The 14,793-nt window shown below is 45.5% G+C and overlaps 2 protein-coding genes across 8 annotated transcripts in view; one reads left to right on the top strand and one right to left on the bottom strand.

Annotated features, from left to right (window-relative positions):
• NAT9 (N-acetyltransferase 9) overlaps nucleotides 1–14,793 on the bottom strand; it is a 168,691-nt gene that overhangs the window by 41,503 nt on the left and 112,395 nt on the right. Inside the window, exons 1-2 of one of the 4 annotated variants that reach the window (XM_075846502.1) lie at nucleotides 880–946; nucleotides 711–791 (exon numbers count right to left, since the gene is read on the bottom strand). The exons of 1 other annotated variant lie outside the window; for it this stretch is intronic. In XM_075846502.1, coding sequence (XP_075702617.1) covers nucleotides 711–787 — 77 coding nt within the window. In that variant the 5' untranslated portion in view covers nucleotides 788–791; nucleotides 880–946. Of the gene's footprint in view, nucleotides 1–41; nucleotides 674–710; nucleotides 792–879; nucleotides 947–14,793 lie in introns of those variants that run through there. 2 more of the 4 variants (XM_075846504.1, XM_075846503.1) reach the window with 2 other exon arrangements.
• The window catches only part of SLC38A12 (solute carrier family 38 member 12), a 37,674-nt gene that overhangs the window by 16,503 nt on the left and 6,378 nt on the right, over nucleotides 1–14,793 (top strand). Inside the window, exons 1-6 of one of the 4 annotated variants that reach the window (XM_075846498.1) lie at nucleotides 936–1,087; nucleotides 6,154–6,245; nucleotides 8,293–8,414; nucleotides 12,315–12,393; nucleotides 14,208–14,295; nucleotides 14,396–14,476. In XM_075846498.1, the coding sequence (XP_075702613.1) occupies nucleotides 6,201–6,245; nucleotides 8,293–8,414; nucleotides 12,315–12,393; nucleotides 14,208–14,295; nucleotides 14,396–14,476 (415 nt within the window). In that variant the 5' untranslated portion in view covers nucleotides 936–1,087; nucleotides 6,154–6,200. The other 3 variants (XM_075846497.1, XM_075846499.1, XM_075846500.1) reach the window with 3 other exon arrangements.

Here is a 14,793-nt window from a genome sequence, read left to right as displayed (position 1 = left end):
CCACAGGATGGAACAGCGTGGCCTACTGCCATATTCCATACCTTAAAAAACGTAGGGCCAAAGCGCAGTATGCCCACAGCCGAAGGCTCTTTTGGACACGTTTTTACTACAGGATCCGTGGCAGAAATCCGAGGCGGACACTTGGATTTGTGTTGCGGATATTCAGTGTGTTATGCCACAAGTCCGCACTCGTTCACATCTGCGTCGGGGCTCCGTTCATTGGTTCCGTCGGAGCTTTCCATCAGGGGAAGCCATGAACAGAATACAAACTGAAACAAATGGAAACCATTGATTTCAATGGTGACGGATCCGGAGCAGGTTTTCCAACCATGACGCAGACGTGAACAAAGCCTTAGCCGAGGTCAATGGGACGAATCCAAATGGAGGGACTCCGTGAAAATGTGTGTTTGCCATGGAGAATGAAATCCATGTGATAATGTTCCCGTTGCTAGATAACAGTGTTGGGGAAACTCCATTCATTTGCATTGGAGGCAGATTTGTTGCGGATAGACAATTAAATATTTTGGTAAATCAGGAATGTGTGAACAGGGCCTAAATCAGAACCTTTTTCCTAATCATGTACAATCCCTTTGCTATAATGCAGCCAATTTTGTTATATAAAAGTTGACCACGATGTTTATTCACAGTTCCAGGCTTCAGTCATGACATTGCAGGGACCCTCATCATGTATTACAGTCACACGCTGGTACCTGGGTACGTGGTGCGTTTCATAGGGCACCAGCAGCACCCTGTGGCCCTTCAGCACGGTGTCTTTATTCACGCGCATGACTCTGTAACACACAAGAACAATGTGGTGTCAGTCACTGCTACAATGTGACAACGACATCCTGGCTACAGAAAACCGCTCGCGCCTCTCACCTGACTCCGACACCACCATTCCCTTATGCCCCACCCCCTTCACGACTTCCTCTCTCCAAACCCCGCCTCCTCCCGGCAAACAAACCCGGAAGCGTAAATATACTCCCAACTATGGTGACGTTTCTCATTCGTATTGGTCGATTCCACACGTGACCTGCTGGCAAGCCTCGCATGTGATTCAGACAGCCGGAAAACAGCAAGAGCAGCGGTAACCAGGGGCAACGGGGTACCGGAGAGGGGATGATTGGTAATTGGGGTGGTGGTATGGCTGCGCTTGTATGGGCAGTATCGATGTATTTGTATCTCATCTTTCAGCAGTAGCAGCAGGGTTTAGTGACACGTAGAAGTATCTGTGTGGATAGATTACTGCTGGGATTGGGGGATTGTTTGTTGGTGCAGATTATTACATATCTCCCAATGGCTGGCAGGGCGTTCTGGGATATGTAGTTCCCCAACAGCTGGAGATCTTGTCTCTGGCACTAAACCTCAATGTTCTCCCATATGCTTATCTTGGTAAGATCTGTATTATATATATATATATATATATACACACACACACACTTCATTCCCTTATTTGATCTGAATTGTTACATTGCTGGTGGAGATTTTTTTTAAGGGAACTTCCCTTTAATATTGGGAAATCACTGCTAAATATGAGTCTTGGATTGCCCTCTTATTTCTGAGGCCTGTCTTCTTTTGGGAAAGCTGGGTGGTAATCCATATGGCCGTCAAACCGTTTCCACAGGTGTTGTCATCCAGATTTTTACATAGTTCAGAGGTCAGCACGCCAGCTGTGGGGGAAACTACAACTCCCAGTATGCACTGACAGTCAAAGGCTTTATTATTCAGTCCATAGGCAGTCAGGGCATGATGGGAATTGTAGTCTTACGACACCTGGAGTGCCGAAGGCTGCTGATACCAGTTATTCAGCAATATCTTAGCAATGGATCTGGATATTCTGTGGTATAGGAAAGCTGGGTGACAGCCTGTGAGAGATATTATAATAGGTCATGTCATGCCGGACCTTGGCGGCAACAAGTCATGAGATCCTGATGTTACTGAAGGGGAAAGTCCTGTCGCTTTCTGCACTTTTACTAAGAGGGCTGCAAAACGTAAAGACTTTCTCAGTCAACACAAGTTACATCAGGGAAAATGATGTCTCAACCAGGAGTTTTTTTTACAAGATAAGTCCCCCATGCACACGAGCGTGATTATGGGCGCGGATGGTCACCCACATTTGCGGACCGTGCTCCCATTATAAAGTATCGGAGCACAGTCCGTAAAATAAAAAAATAGGACATGTCCTATTTTTTACATAAAACTTTCTATGGCCCGGACACCTTCCCGTAAATATAGGGGAAGGTGTCATTTGACCATAGAAATGAATGGGTGCGTAATTACGGATAAAATCTACGGTCGTGTGCATGGCGCCTAACCAAGTTGTGGGGCAAGTCCTGTAATAGAATTGTTTGCCTCAAAAAAGAACAGGAAAAAAGGGTCTTCTGTTCTCCCAACTGGTGGGACCAGACACTAGCCTGTGCTTTTTCTCCTCGTCTCTAATCCCAAAAAGGTTATCTCCAAATTGATGGCCTATACTTAGGATACGCCGTCAATATTCGATCAGTGGGGGTCCGACTCTCGGCACACACGCCGGTTAGCTAAAGGGCCCACGTGCTCTCACAAGCGCTGCAGCTTCTTCATTGTTTACATCAGTTTCGTTTCCGTTCGTACTTGCACATGCCGTTACTGTTGTCGTTGCTGCTGAGCAAGGTATTGCCGCGTTGTCCCAAGCATATGAATTGGACGGTTATACAACACCTCGCACAGCCGCTACGAAACTAGCGTCCTTAACTGTCCAAACCACTATGATAAGATGTTATTTATCCTGCAGGGTAAATGACAAAGAAAAAAACGCCTCAAAAAAAAAAGGGATCAAAAAGACTTCTGTACGCAAAAATGGTACCAAAAAACAGCTCGCCTCTCAAAAAAAACAGTCCACACACAGCTCCGTCAGCGGGAAATTAAAAACGTTATGGCTCTTAGGCTATGGCGACACACAACTACATTTCTTTTAACAAATTTTATTTGGTAAAAGTAGTAAGACATAAACTACGGTATATAAATTTGGTATCGCCATAAAAAGAGCCAGTACTTACCACACAGATCCCCGCCGTTCATGCGCCGCCGCTCCGTTCCCCCCCCCCGTTGCTGTGTATTGACATAGCTGCAGCAATGACCTGCCCGTAGACCCACGTGATCGCTGCAGCCAATCACTGGTCTCAGTGGGTATACGGCACAGGATCGCTAAGGCCAGTGCTTGGCTGCAGGGATCACGTGGGTATATGGGCACTGTCAATTCACAGCGGCGGGGAGGAGTGGAGCGGCGGTGCTGGAACGATGGAGCATCTGTGAGGTAATTGGAATTGGCCAATTTTTTTAATAACGAAAACCCCTTTAAATGGCGTCATAAAAAACTACAACTCGACCCACACAAAAAAACAAAAACCTCACACGGCTCTTTAAACTCGGGGAGAAAAAAAAACCACGAGACTGAAAAAACAAAACATTGGCTGCGGCGAGAAGCGGTTAAAGTGAACTGCACCAACTATAGACGACTGCTGGGACTTTGTACCTTTGTCTTTTCAGTATGTAAATACTCGTGAGTATATTTAGCCGCTCTCTTGTTGTGTTTTAGATATAGCTTCGGGTGATGAATAAGGCCACAACTATGCGTCCTGATGTAGGTCAATTATAAAGCAGTCATGTTATTGTTATGATGACACCGTAGTAAAGGGAATGTGAGTGGTAATAATAGAAGACGAGGCAGATGGCGATAATAAAATAACTCGTTCTACTTGTTCTGAATATTTTATATCACGAAATGAGGGGTTAGAATGAACCTGAATAATGATTATCTCGGATGCAATGGTGAGCCCTCCAGCCCGACCGCATAACCGAAGTAACCCGGGTAAGGCTTCGTTCACATCTGCATTGTGGCATCCGTTTTAGCGGATCCGTGGATATAAAAAAAACCTGACAGACTGACTGATGCCAGACTGAAGGTAAAATAGGTTTGTTTTTGACGGATCAGTTTACCGGATCAGTCAAAAAAACTTGCTCTTTTCTCTGTTTGTGTCAGTTTGTCATCGGTTATAACGGATCCGTTTTTATCTTTGCATCTTTCCTGCTTTCATTTTTAGGTTTCATTCACATCTGCGTCAGGGCTCCGTTCAGGCCTTCCGTCACATTTTTCCGTCAGAACAGAACCCTGACAAACAAACGGAAACCGTTGATTTCAATGATGATGGATGGTCTCCGTTGTGCAAGGGTTCCGTCATTTTGACGGAGGCAATACCGTAGTCTACTGTGATTTCCGTTTGTTTCAGTCAGGGTTCCGTTATGACGGAAAGCTCAGACGGAACGCCAGAACAGAACCCTGACGCAGATGCGAGCAAAGCCTTAGTCTGCGCGTGTGCAGAAAAAAACGGATCCGTTAAACGTAATGCAGAACTGATACAAACGGATGACATATCAGTTTGTATCCGTCGTCCTTTGAGTTCAATGTTAAGAAAAAAACGAAAGCTCTTTTCCGTAATTTTTGACGGAAACAATAGCGCAGCAGACTACTGTATTACTTCTGTCAAAATAACGGAAACCTTATGGAACGGAGCCTAAGGGTATGTGCACACACACTAATTACGTCCTTAATTGACGGACGTATTTCGGCCGCAAGTACCGGACCGAACACAGTGCAGGGAGCCGGGCTCCTAGCATCATAGTTATGTACGACACTAGGAGTCCCTGCCTCTCCGTGGAAAACATGATTACAGTACGGGACAGTTGTCCTGCAGAGAGGCAGGGACTCCTAGCGTCGTACATAACTACGATTCTAGGAGCCCGGCTCCCTGCACTGAGTTCGGTCCGGGACTTCCGGCCGAAATACGTCCGTCCATTACGGACGTTAATGTGCTCGTGTGAACCCAGCCTAACTGCGCACAACGGATGCAAAAATAAAACCCATTGAAATCAATGATTTTTTTTATGGGAACTTTAACTTCTGTTCTTGTGGTCCTCTGACGGATGCGCTAGAACGGAAGCCACAATGCCGATGTGAAAGAAGCCTAATCGGTTAGAACAGGAGTCGTCATCAACATACAAGAAAGGAGAGGCGCTATCGGCTATCACTTCTCTTTATTCAGAAAATACAGCCGCGGTAAACTGCAGAGAGTAAGGGTATGTTCACACGCTGAGAGGCATTTACGTGTGAAAAGACAGACTGTTTACAGCTGCCTCGTTTCACACGTAAATGCTCCTCGTAATTTACGAGGCGTCTGTGACGCTCGTAAATCTTGAGCTGTGCTTCATTGAGTTCAATGAAGAACAGCTCAAATTACGTGGCAAAGAAGTGCCCTGCACTTCTTTGCCGAGGCAGTCAATTTACGCGTCGTCGTTTGACAGCTGTCAAACGACGACGCGTAAATTACAGGTCGTCTGCACAGTACGTCGGCAAACCCATTCAAATGAATGGGCAGATGTTTGCCGACGTATTGTGGCACTATTTTCAGGCGTAAAACAAGGCATAATACGCCTCGTTTACATCTGAAAATAGGTCGTGTGAACCCAGCCTAAAGGCGCATGGTATCTGATTTACCTGCTACGGCCAGAGACACCACTGGCGGCAGCAAATCTCCTGTAGGAACAGAGGATCGGGAACGTTTAACTCTATCATGCCTATTCCCTCTTTCCTCCAATATCTGCTGTCAGGGGAAAGTAGCGAGGCCATGATACACATAATATTATCCGGTTCTGATGACTTTTATTCTATGCGTATCGTCAGCTGTAGCGCTGTGACTTCCAAGTCTTATGTTTTGTCAGATTGGACGACCTCCCAACAAGATCTTGGAGCCCCGTCTATACGATTCAGGCCGGTGTGAGATGGGCAGGTTATGGCTGTATTTTAACTTGCATATTACGGCTCCAAGACCAGGATCCCCTGTGGTTTGTGTGGACCAAACCTCGGTCACTATAGGGTTCAATGTTGGCCTTAGTCTAGTTGAGTAGAACGCAGGGGGTCCATGCTAAAATGTGTCTGAAAATTGACTAAAGGTGTATGATTTTTATGTTAGTAGGATAGTAGTCGTCCAACGTCCTTGTACAAGCCACGTGCCACCACCACATAGGAAGACATCGTCTGTAGAATCTTTTTAAAGGTGAAATCATTTTTAAACTTTTAATTCACTTTGATTTTTCTTTCCATTTTTTTATTTTGTTTAGGTTCCCCTGCCCCTTCTCCCCTACTTGACTCCTACCCCACCCCAGCCATGGCAGGTGATATCACAGATACAGGGGAGCTCTATTCTCCATTTGTAAGTATTATCATTATGCCTGTCAAAATGAATATGAATTTCTAATGACTAAAATGAAGGAGTGCAGGATTCTCACTAAACACAATGTGACGGATTATGTAATGAATAAGTTCTTAGATGTTCACATGTCGCGGTCAAACAGCATAAAAGCTTTCAAATGAGACCTGGATCGCAGCTCTAGCTGAGTTTGGGCATGTTCACACGCGTACTAAAAAACAGCTGAAAATACGGGGCTATTTTCAAGGGAAAACAGCTCCTGATTTTCAGCCGTTTTTTATTCAAACTCGCGTTGTCTAAAATGATTTGCGCCTTAGGCCAGAATTCTGGCGCAGCACCAATAGTAAATCTGACCCTATGTCTGGTGACGGGTGCTTGAAGGATAGTCGCCCAAACACCATCCACGTGACCCTTTTTGTAAATTTGCTTCAGACAGGACGCACATTTCTTTCTGGCTTGCGGTTTAACCATAGGGACACTATTTTATTTTCACTTCCTCAATTAAACAACTGTTTTCAGGACGTTTGCTCTCTCAGCTCCTTGGCCAAGGCCATTGGTTGCGTAAAGTGGCTGACTATGGCAGAACTTTATGAACGGCGTTGCTGACATCAACATTATTAATGTGCGGTGACCAATTAAACCTCATGATGTTTGGCTGCTATAGAAGTCATGCTACTGCTTGAATTGTATTCTCATCACATTTACCACTGCAGTTACCCTCTATGGACGTGTATACAGTTCCTTTAAGACTTTTTTGTTTTTTTAACTATAAGGCTGAGTTCACACGGGGCGGATACGCTGCGTAAAAGCACGCAGCATATCCGCCCTGTGCGCCGCAGGGAATTCCGGGCGAAAAAGCGCCAGCATCCTGGGATGACGTTTCATCCCGGACTGCTGCAGCCTGGGATTGGCTGCAACGGCAGTCACATGCTATGAAGCGTCATCCCAGGAGGCCGACCCTCTGACTTCATCCAGGCCGGCCTCTTGGGATGATATTTTATCCCATGTGACCGCCGCTACATCTGATGATTGGCTGCAACGGTCACATGGGATGAAACGTGCCCTTGTAGACACTGCCACAATTCCCCTGTAGATTGTGTCTACATATAATGTGCCAGTGCCCACAAAGTGCGACACATTGCCAATGTAGACAGCTCCACAATGTCCCCTGTAGATAGCGAAACACCCCCCCCCCCCCCCCCAGTAGATAGCGCCACACACCACCCACAGCAGCAAACACCTTGTGTAGACCACTACAAGTGGAATCCCCAGGCAGAGCATTGCCGACACTATGGCCTGGGGATTTCCGCGTTACAAAGCCCCTAACTTCACGGTCGTTTTTTACCGTCGTGAGAATATAGCTTAACATTTTTCTAATAAACACTTATTAAATTGTTCTTCTTGTATGCAAAACAAGAGAACATAAGGAGTCGTAAACGATCAATAATATGAAAATGAAAAAGTCTCAAACTTTATTCGTACAAAAAAGTACACAATACAAAAATACACAATTAAAAAATTGTAGATGATCCAATATGACATTGGACTGTATAAGAGCCACCCAGGACCAATGTAGTTAGCAGGTTATTTATGGGACTAATGCATAGAACAGGTATGGCCAGGAAATTTTTTAGTGTATTAGTGCCATGCACTTTTCTGGAGAATACAAGGTGTAAGGATGCTTCTATGTATATCCACTATACATAGAAGCTGCAAAGTGCCTCTGTAATCTGAAACGGTCAGTGAGCGAACAGCGGCGCTGCTTCTATGTAATGTGGATACATAAAAGCTGCAGCGCAAAAATGAAATAAGATTTTTAATAAATGTAGATTAGAAAAATGTTAAGGATCACAAAACAAATACAACACATAAAAACAGACCTAAAAAAACAAATGCTATCAAAGGTTTACATAGCCTTTCATCATTGTATGTGATTGTATCCGGTGGATATGTCATCAGTTGTCCGGTAGATCCCTTATTCACTCCAATTGTGGTGTAAAATGTTTTTTTCCTTTTCAGATTGAATTTATAAAACTTGTTTTCCATGTAGGTCGGACTGATATACATGTTTAACTTAATTGTTGGCACAGGCGCCCTCACAATGCCGAAGGCCTTTGCCAATGCTGGCTGGCTGGTGAGCCTGATCCTCATCATTTTCTTGGCATTTATGAGGTGAGTACACCGTGCTGCATCGTTCAGTTCCCTTGTGCCGCCCAAGCAGGAGCTTGTGTGACTGTTCAGTGAGTACACGAATATATACCTTGATTTGAAGAGGTTTTTTGCCATGATAGATCCTCTTTAAAGAGAACCTGTCACCAGTATTTCACCTATTAACCACTTCCTGACCTGGAGCTTTACCCCCCCTTCCTGACCAGGCCCATTCTTAAAGGGAAGGTGTCACGAAAAATGTTTTTTTTATATATATAATATTGCTTTTAGTTTGATATTAAAATAAATTGTATTTATTTGTGTTTTACTTTTTTCTTACTTTTACTTCACTATGGGGGCTGCCATTTTTTTTTTCATCTCTGTATGTGTCGATTAACGACACATACAGACATGGAATACGGCACATACAGCCCCATAGAGAATGCGAACGGGAGCCGTTCCATTCACTGCTGCGTACGCCGTCTGTGTGGGAACGGCGGATGCGCCGCTCCCACACAGTCCAAAAGGAAGGTCTTCGGCAGAGCGACATCCGGCGCCATTTTCATGTAGACCGGAAGCCGCGGCCGGACAGTAAGATGACGACTTCCGGTCGCGGCTTCCAGCGACATGTTCAAGGCAGCGAAGACACAAGGTATAGGAGCGGAGGCGGCAGGAGCAGGTAAGTTATGTTTGTGTATGTTCATGTTATACTGTCTGATTACCACTGTATCTAATCCTCCTACACTGTGCAGTCGCTCAGAAAATGGCGGCACACTGTGTAGGAGGTTTGAAGATTCAACCCCCTCCTTCTCCTGGCACTAGCCAGAATAAGGGAGGGGGGATTGTGTGAGGACACTAGAGCGAGTGTGTCTATCCCAAATTTGCAGCATAAAGCAATGAGGTTGCTTTACCACATTGCCAATGCTGCAATTTTTGGAATTTCTCCCTCTAGTGACCAGCACATGGAAAGGTTATAAATTAGGTGATCTTTTTTTTTTACATCTGGTGCATGCCACTGAGTAAACTCACCTGAATACATATTTAGCAGCTTCTACCGACTTCAACTATACCAAATATGTGTGCATTTCTTACACGCTGGGCGCAAGGTGGCGCTTACAAAGAATGGTGCGCAAACTGGCTTTTAGAGAAAAAAAATTCCAAAGCTGGTTCGCTGACACAATACGACCATTACAGATGGTGTGGCGTTTCCAGTCCACAAAAGCTGATGGCCTATCCTCAGGATAGGCCATCAATATCTAATCAGTCAGGGACCGACACCCGGGTCGATCGGCTGTTTTGAAGGGGCCACGGTGCTTATAAGAGTGCTGCTTCCACTTCATTTCCTTTACTGCTCATACTGTGAATCGCGGACACACTTGTAGCGGCGGTTCACAGAATTACAGCCTTCTACCATTCAAGTGTATACTGTAATACTGTGAACCGCCGCTACAAGTGTGACCGCGATTCACAGTGTGAGCAGTAAAGGAAATGAAGGGGAAGCGATGATGGTACACAGCCCCCCTTGTAGGTAGTGGCACACAGCCCCCCTTGTAGGTAGTGGCACACAGCCCCCCTTGTAGGTAGTGGCACACAGCCCCCCTTGTAGGTAGTGGCACACAGCCCCCCTTGTAGGTAGTGGCACACAGCCCCCCTTGTAGGTAGTGGCACACAGCCCCCCTTGTAGGTAGTGGCACACAGCCCCCCTTGTAGGTAGTGGCACACAGCCCCCCTTGTTGGTAGTGGCACACAGCCCCCCTTGTAGGTAGTGGCACACAGCCCCCCTTGTAGGTAGTGGCACACAGCCCCCCTTGTAGGTAGTGGCACACAGCCCCCCTTGTAGGTAGTGGCACACAGCCCCCCTTGTAGGTAGTGGCACACAGCCCCCCTTGTAGGTAGTGGCACACAGCCCCCCTTGTTGGTAGTGGCACACAGCCCCCCTTGTAGGTAGTGGCACACAGCCCCCACTGTAGGTAATGCCACACAGACCCCCGCCCCTGTAGGTAATGCCACACAGACCCCTCCCCTGTAGGTAATGCCACACAGACCCCCCTGTAGGTAATGCCACACAGACCCCCCTGTAGGTAATGCCACACAGACCCCCCTGTAGGTAATGCCACACAGACCCCCCTGTAGGTAATGCCACACAGACCCCCTTGTAGGTAATGCCACACTGCCCCCCTGTAGGTAATGCCACACTGCCCCCATGCAGGTAATGCTACACAGCTCCCTTGTACATAGTCACCCCCCATAGATGGCACCCCCCCCCTACCTTCCTGTAGGGGATGGCTCCAGGAGAACTCCCTCACTTCACTGTCCATATATGGAGAGTGAAGTGAGGGACTTCTCCTGGATCGGAATCCCCGGCCACAGCGTTGGGGATTCCGCTTTAGAAGTCCCTGACGTCACGGTGTCCATATATGGACAGTGAAGTCAGGGACTTCTCCTGGAGCGGAATCCCCAGTTCCCGGCCACTGTGTTGCCGAAGCTGTGGCCGGGGATTGGGGATTCCGCTCCTACAGGGAGCAACAAAATACCCTCCTCCTCACATGCACTTCGCACTATGAGGTAGAGCGAGGGACGGAAGACACGGACGTCACTCGGAACTCACTCAAATGATGGCCGTGTATTACCCGACCCCATAGACTTCTATGGGGGCCGGGAGAATGGCCGAAAATAGGGCATGACCTATATTTTAAAGGCCCAGTTTACGGGGCCATCAAAAAATCGGTCATGTGAATGGCCCCATTTAGGGTCTATTGTTCCTACTGCGGCCGTGTGACGGACGTTTTTTGAACGGCCATCACATGGCCAGGAAACACTGTCGTGTGAATAGGGCCTTATCCTGTGGATATGCCATCAATTTTTGTGGACTGGTAAACCCCTTTGACACCCCAAAAATGATTATTTTATGGAAAGCAGACCCCAAGGTATTAATTTAACGACATATCAAAGATCTTAAAATCTACCGTGTAAATTGTCTGCAGCATGCAGATGAGTTTTGTAAACTCTTATCTACTTGCCTTGTACTGTAATCCGCTGCAGACTTTTCCTGCGCAAATCCGCAGGTAAAATTTGCAGTGAATCCGCCACATCTAACGTACCCCTAAGGCCCGATTCACACAGAGCTTTTTGGTGCCGATTTTGACGTGGAAACCGCATCGGAATCAGCACCAATATACAACCGAAAGTTGTTTTTTTTCCCCGGGCGGCTGGGAGGCAGAAAAAGCGTTTTACGCCCGTGTTCCTCGATGGCCTCAGGCGAAAAACATGGCAAAAAAGTGCTGGCAGGTGAAAATCTGCCTCAAAATTCCTTCAGGAATTTTGAGGCAGATTTTTTTCTGCCTGCAAAATACTCCGTACAGGTTGTCCGACCAAAGATCGCTATGTCCCATAGCCTGCACCGCAAGTAATGAAAGTCAATGTGGTCGCGTTGCGATCTGCAAGTAACTGCGACACGACAGTTTGGATTTCTTGCAACTGTTATGTCATGGCAACTTGCGCGTTATATGTGTTCTGAGCTCCGTTTCTCTGTTACAGAGCTCCAAATCTGCTTCCCTTTACGCAGTCATAGTGTTCAATGATAAAATTCTGGCTCCACACAGCCACCACTAGTGGGCGCTTACTTCGTAGAACTTTTATTATTGAGTTTGAGAGCTGTAAAAATCCAAATGCAGTACATTTTAAAGCGATTTTCCCCCAAATATATTATCATTATGATATGCTATAACTAACTGGTGACTCGGAATCCGACTGCTGGGACCCCCAGTGCTGAGACTCCTTGGCTATAGCTCATTTTTGTCTGTTTCATATAAATGTTATTTCAACAATCACTTTTTTTGTCATTTGTCTGACTGACACAATTTTATATTTAGATGATCCCTACTCTGTTATAAATGACAACTTTGTGGTATTCCTCTGCTCTAGCTATATGACAACAACTTTTGTTGTTGAAGCTATGGCTGCTGCCAATGCCCAGCTGCGCTGGAAGAAATGGGAGAAGGAGGTGGTGAGTTCAGTCCCTGTGACCTTTCAATGTGCCTGCACATTAAATGCTAAAACTTTTCCGTATACGCTGTGCTAAAATGGTGCCACTAAGAAGAGCTACAGAAGGGGAAGCCGGGAGCCTCGTACAGCACCTGCAGGCCTGTTCTTGTGAGCGGCTGCAATGACGAGCTTTCTAAATGGAAGCAGGCGCATTCTTGCAGTCGCTTACTAAGGCCCCATGCACACAACCGTAAAAAAGCTCCGTAATCTGGTCCGCAATTACTGACACATTCAGTTCTATTGGCCGCGGACACCTTTCCGTATCGATAAAGACAGGTGTCAGGGCCGTAGAACTGTACCGCAAAAGATAGAATATGTTCTATCTTTTGCGTTTTACGGGCCATGCTCCCATACTTTGTCGGCCTTGCCTGCAATCGCGGGACGTGATTATGGGAGCGGCCGTCTGCATGAGGCCTAGCTCCCTGCTCTCCCCATTCACTCTAGCCATTCTGGATATTACAAAGTGTTAGCACTTCATATGCTGACACTTTGTAACATACATTAAAGGGTTCAACAAACTTCTGACATGTTATAGTGACATGATAGAAGTTTTGGTTGGTGGGGTCCGAGCACTGAGACCCACAACAATTGCTAAAATGAAGCGGCACAAGTGCTCGTGTGAGCGCTCAGCCGCTTAGTTTCTGTTCAGCTTTTTTTGAAAATCGATGTAGCGGTGTATGGACTCAATAGAAAGTCTATGAGCCTGTACTCCGCTACATCGGCTTTCCGGAAAAAGCAGAATAGAAACGAAGCGACTCAGCACTCACACAAGCACTTCTGATGCTTCATTTTAGCAATCGGTGGGGGTCTCAGTGCTCGGACCCCCACCAATCAAAACTTCTGACATGTCACTATGACATGTCAGAAGTTTGTTGAACGTTTAGTGACCCTTTAAGATTCGTACAGATATCTTTTTAAAGGTTATGTGCACCTTTGCAACCATTTTTGTCTTTATTCCAACGCATCTTAAAAAATAAAAAATAATAATATAAGCAGGTATGCAATTTTTCTTCTTAAAATAAAAGGTTTTCTCTAGTTTTGACCATACAGCTTATCTGCAGACCTTAAGCGCACCTCGGTTGATGCAGCTGCATCTCCATGGTTGCAGACTACAAACAAACCCTGTCTGTAGTCTGATCCTGCAGTCATGTTACTCCTCCTTACCCCCTCTGCCCCCTCCTCCTCCGCACTATAGAGGCATCTGTGTTCAGAGCAGGTTAGTGTTATTCACACAGGCTAAAGTACTGAGAGAAGGGAAGGTTAATAGTGCGAGAGGGAGCAGGCTCTGCATGAAAAACCTACGGAGCTCTGAACTTGCAGCTGCACAAGAAGGCATGTCCGAGAAAGTAGAGCTTAAATGTAGAAGACAAAATGAACTAACATGTTATAACGCAAACCTCTATCCACACAAATGCATTTCTAAAAATATTTTTTTTCAATGGCAGAGGTGCACATATTCTATAGGCCTATTACCTATGTTTATTTAACCCTGCATAATACATGTATTATATTTAATAGTGTTTTTTTGTTTGTTTTTCTCCTTCCAGAGTTCAAAGACCTTCAGTTTGGAATATGTTCAGTTACTTCATTTGGGTCTTCTTAGAGTTCTAGCAAACATCACAGGAATCTCAAGTGATCACATGAAAACCATAAGAGAAACCGGATGTGAAAATAACGGACAAAATAGGGCTAGGCAGTTATTGAAGGGTTAATGTATAAAGTCGTATATATCGGTCTTGTCTTTGACAAAGTGTTTTGTTGTTTTTTTTTCAGGAAGCAGATTCCTCTGAAAACTCTGATAATGAATCTCTGTCTACTGACGGGTATGAAAATTCTGAAATCCGGCCAATCCTGTCAGTGCGTGAGTATCTATCTGGCATATGTAGGGGCGATGTCCCTTGTTGGGAAAGTTTTAAATATTAAAGTTATATTTCTTTTTTTATTTATATATTTTTCTTCAGAGCGTCGTGGCTTGTCTGACCCTTACGAAATTATAGAGCGGGTGGAAATGGGGCAGATGGCTTCTCTGTTCTTTAATAAAGGTATGTATTTTAGTAAGAAGAGCTGACCCGTTTAATATCCCACAGATAGAACAATTTTCCGATATACTTTATCACAATATCTGCTATAACTTTTTTTTTTTTTATGCCAATAGGTGGAGCTACTTTTTTGTTAACCATATAGAAATGTATTTGCATTACTCCATTAGGGGGCAGTCACACGCGGCAGATTTTGTTGGAGAAATTTTTTATGAAAATCAGTTCCGTTCATGTGAACAGGGTCGTTTCTACAGCAGCTGCCTGGATTTCTGCAAATTCCATTCAGATGAATGCAACGGATTTTCAGTCGCAGAAAGAAA

Source organism: Rhinoderma darwinii, chromosome 13, assembly GCF_050947455.1.
Source record: "Rhinoderma darwinii isolate aRhiDar2 chromosome 13, aRhiDar2.hap1, whole genome shotgun sequence".
Classification (NCBI taxonomy): domain Eukaryota; kingdom Metazoa; phylum Chordata; class Amphibia; order Anura; family Rhinodermatidae; genus Rhinoderma; species Rhinoderma darwinii.
This window is presented reverse-complemented; position numbering and strand designations above follow the sequence as displayed.